At 47.6% G+C, this 3,248-nt stretch overlaps 1 protein-coding gene across 1 annotated transcript; it reads right to left on the bottom strand.

The window, feature by feature from the left end:
• Nucleotides 1-887: 887 nt before the first annotated feature.
• LOC141786482 (zinc finger MYM-type protein 1-like) lies at nt 888-2,990 on the bottom strand. The gene has a single exon (XM_074665105.1). It carries the CDS (start codon nt 2,988-2,990, stop codon nt 888-890), a length of 2,103 nt encoding a protein of 700 aa, XP_074521206.1.
• Nucleotides 2,991-3,248: the final 258 nt, after the last annotated feature.

Raw genomic sequence — 3,248 nt, 5'->3', positions numbered from 1 at the left:
CTCTTTTTCGTCATCTTTGTATTTGGAGTGGATCATCACTTTGTATGGTTCATTGTCGGTCACGGACACCAAACTTTTTGTGGCTTCGGCGGTATTTTTTACTACTTTTCTCCTGTGTTTGTCTGGAGATCCTACATGTAACCATGGCTGCATTGTTTACATGCGCAATTAGCTGTTAGCAGCAGTGGCGGCCCGTGATAAAAATTACCGAGGAAGCCAGCTTGGACAACGAATTTAATTCAGTATTCACCTGTTATTTCCATGCAAACAATGTAGCCTACTGTTACAGTACTTTTATTCTACCCACTTCTCATTCATTCCAGTGAAAAAAAAGAGGACAGCATGTGTGAGAGACAGTAAGCCTGCGGGGGCGGACGTTCTGGAGAATACCTGAACCGAACTGATCTCTGGAAACGGCTTTTGTTGGCGGCAGAAACGACTTCGTCTTTACAGCGCACTTTTCTTGAAAACGGCACAGAAAATAGTTGGACAGGAAAATGTGCGGCTTCGTGTGGATGTAGCCTGAGTTTGACTGACTTATTGACTGTTTTGTTGACATTCCCTTTAGCGCAGCTCCATCTGGTGTATGCATAACGCAACCCCAGCCACTACTATAGCTTCTAATCTATGCGCCCTATAATGCGGTGCGCCCAATATATGAAAACAGTTGTCAAATAGGCCAGTCATCGAAGGTGCGCCCTATTTCCGAAGCGCCTTGTAGTGCGGAAAATACGGTACATTATGCATAAGAAAAAATGTGACAACTCTGTCATCAAAAAGGCCACGGCGGGCCATGGTGCTGTCCACGGTGCTGAAGCTGGACAGGTACAGGGGCATGGCAGCCCATTTGTCACAAGATGCATACATTTTTTTAATGTAACTCACCGCTACTTGAAGAGCAATGGCATTCTTCTATCCTTCATCGTGGCAAACCGAGTAGTGATTCTGTCATATAGCTCCCCGCGGGACTTGAGGTCTTGTGTGACAGAAGACTCCATGGAGATCTTGGCCAAATGTCCCAGTCTGTCTTGTCCACAGCTGTTTCTCAAGTAGGCTTTGATCCTTTTCAAGCAGGAAAAGGACCTCTCTGCAGACGTGCTTGACACAGGTATGGTGAGCATCAGCCTCAGTAGTTTGCAAACTTCGGGCAAGGCAGAGGTCAGTTCATCTTTAATGAGCATCTTCAGGAGCTCAGCTGGTGGCTTGTGAAAGAGGGTATCTGCATAGATGACTTGCAGCTCATTTCTCAGTCTCAGTTCATCAAAAACTGGGTAGGTTTTAACCAACTGAGAGATCTCAACCCCCGGGAATCCTGCAGGCTGGGAATACGTCTTAAATGACGCATTATCCAGGACACAAAAAAAACTTAGACACTTCATGTCCTCAAACCTGTGTGTCATGTGCTGCACAATACCATCAAGCAGCTGGAAAAAGAGGCGTCGGTAGGCATCCACAGGCCCTGTGTCCTCATGTTCCCCATCCGGAGTGACTCCCAGCTCAAAATCTGCCCAGGCCCGGCAGCGCTGCTTGCGTCGCAGCTGGTTTGGCATCCCAACAGCCTGTACTGTCTCCTCGTACAGCTGATTGAAGGTTTCGGTGCTCCGGGTTGCTTTTAAAGCAGTCAAAGTGCCATTGACTCTTTCCTCACATTTTCTAATGTCCAACGCTCTGCTCTGAAGCACCTGGAAAAGGGGCTCAGTCAGACCAAAAATCGTCTTGAAAACCCCAAGCATGAACATGAAATCAAAGTCATCCAGCTTCTGTCTCAATGCCGAGCTCTGTGCTATTGCATCCTTGTCCCAACCAGGTTCAGCTGTGATCCGATCCAATGCAGTGATCAGTGATCCTCGGCCCTCATGCACTGCGTGCACTGCGCGGCTTTTAAAGTTCCACCGAGTGGTGCTGCCGCCGGGCACGCGGATGCTGTCCACTTCTTTGAGCAGTGCTGTGCGCTTAGGTGAGCGGCTGAAGAAGTTGTGGAAGGAGTCGAGAGAAGCAAAAAACAGTCTTGATTCCCGAATATTGCTTGTCCCCTGAGCCAAAACTAAATTAAGTTTGTGTGCATAGCAATGAACAAACAATGCGTGCCGACATTTTACTTTTACGAGCGCCTGAACGCCTCCTCTCTGGCCACTCATACAGCTGGCGCCATCATAAGTTTGACAAATCAGCTTTGTCTCGGGATTGTAGCTGCCAATTGTTTTCATCACCACTGCAGCAATGGTTTCAGCATCTCTCTCCAGACTAATATCATGGAAACCAAGAAACCTCTCACATATGATGCCGCTCTCGTTTACATAGCGGACTATGACTGTCAGCTGGCACCTGCACGATATGTCAGTGGTATCATCCACCTCAATGGCTATGAATGGAGCAGCATTTATTTCTTTATCAATTTCTTCCTGGATGACATGAGCAGTGCTTTCGATGATGTCATTCTGAATTGTCTTTGATGTGCTGGTAAATGCGGTTGCTGATGATAAATGCTCCGCCATGGTGGTGTCAAATTCAGCAAAAGTCTGCACAAGCTCCATGAAGTTTCCCCTGTTGCCGGAGCTGCTGGTCGATTCACTGTGGCCCCGGAATGCCTGCTCCTGGCCTCCGAGATATAATACAGCAGCAATCAACCTCTTCAAAATGGCACGGTTTTTCTCCACCTGTTGGTTGTGCCTCGTTACGCTTATTGCAGCCGCTTGATCCAGTGCTTCATCAATCCGTACTCGTCCGAAAAGTTTAAGTTTGAGCTCAGATGTTATATGGCCTCTGGACTTTGAATGCCTCTCCATGGCCCTCGCGAGGTTGGCCAGATCCACGAATCCTGTGGTGCTCCAGGGGTTGTTCAAGGAGCCTGATCTGTCAAACAGCAGACATGGCCAGCAGAAAAGCCGGTTAAGCCTGGCACTCCCTGTTAGCCACTCGTTTCTAGCATAGTTAGCTTCACAAAAAGAGCGGACTTTTCCATCGGCTCTGCCCTTCGTTAAGTGGAGCATTGGAGTCGGCCTACCGTCCCGCTTGACCTTTAGTTGAACCTCAAAAGGAAGTTTTTTGAAGTCATTTTTTACAAAAAAATCAAGATCTTTGTCACCATCCATAGCTGAACTTTCTGTGTGGGCTAACACTGACACTCACACTGGCGCCGGCACAGTTGAATCAGTGTGTTTATTTTTTCGTAACGGTGTGTTATTGGCTGGAAGCCAGATTCGATCTGGCCTCCCTCATATCTTTTTTAATGATGCATCAACCAGTAA

The sequence above is a fragment of the Halichoeres trimaculatus genome, unplaced genomic scaffold, assembly GCF_033239565.1.
Source record: "Halichoeres trimaculatus isolate MK-OKI-2021-1 unplaced genomic scaffold, fHalTri1.1 fHalTri1_scaffold_34, whole genome shotgun sequence".
NCBI lineage: Eukaryota > Metazoa > Chordata > Actinopteri > Labriformes > Labridae > Halichoeres > Halichoeres trimaculatus.
Note: the sequence above shows the minus strand (reverse complement) of the source record. Positions and strands in the feature narration are given on the sequence as shown.

Coding starts and splice junctions, on each gene's coding strand:
- LOC141786482 (XM_074665105.1), bottom strand. CDS start 2,990: ATGCTCCACTTAACGAAGGGCAGAGCCGATGGAAAAGTCCGCTCTTTT.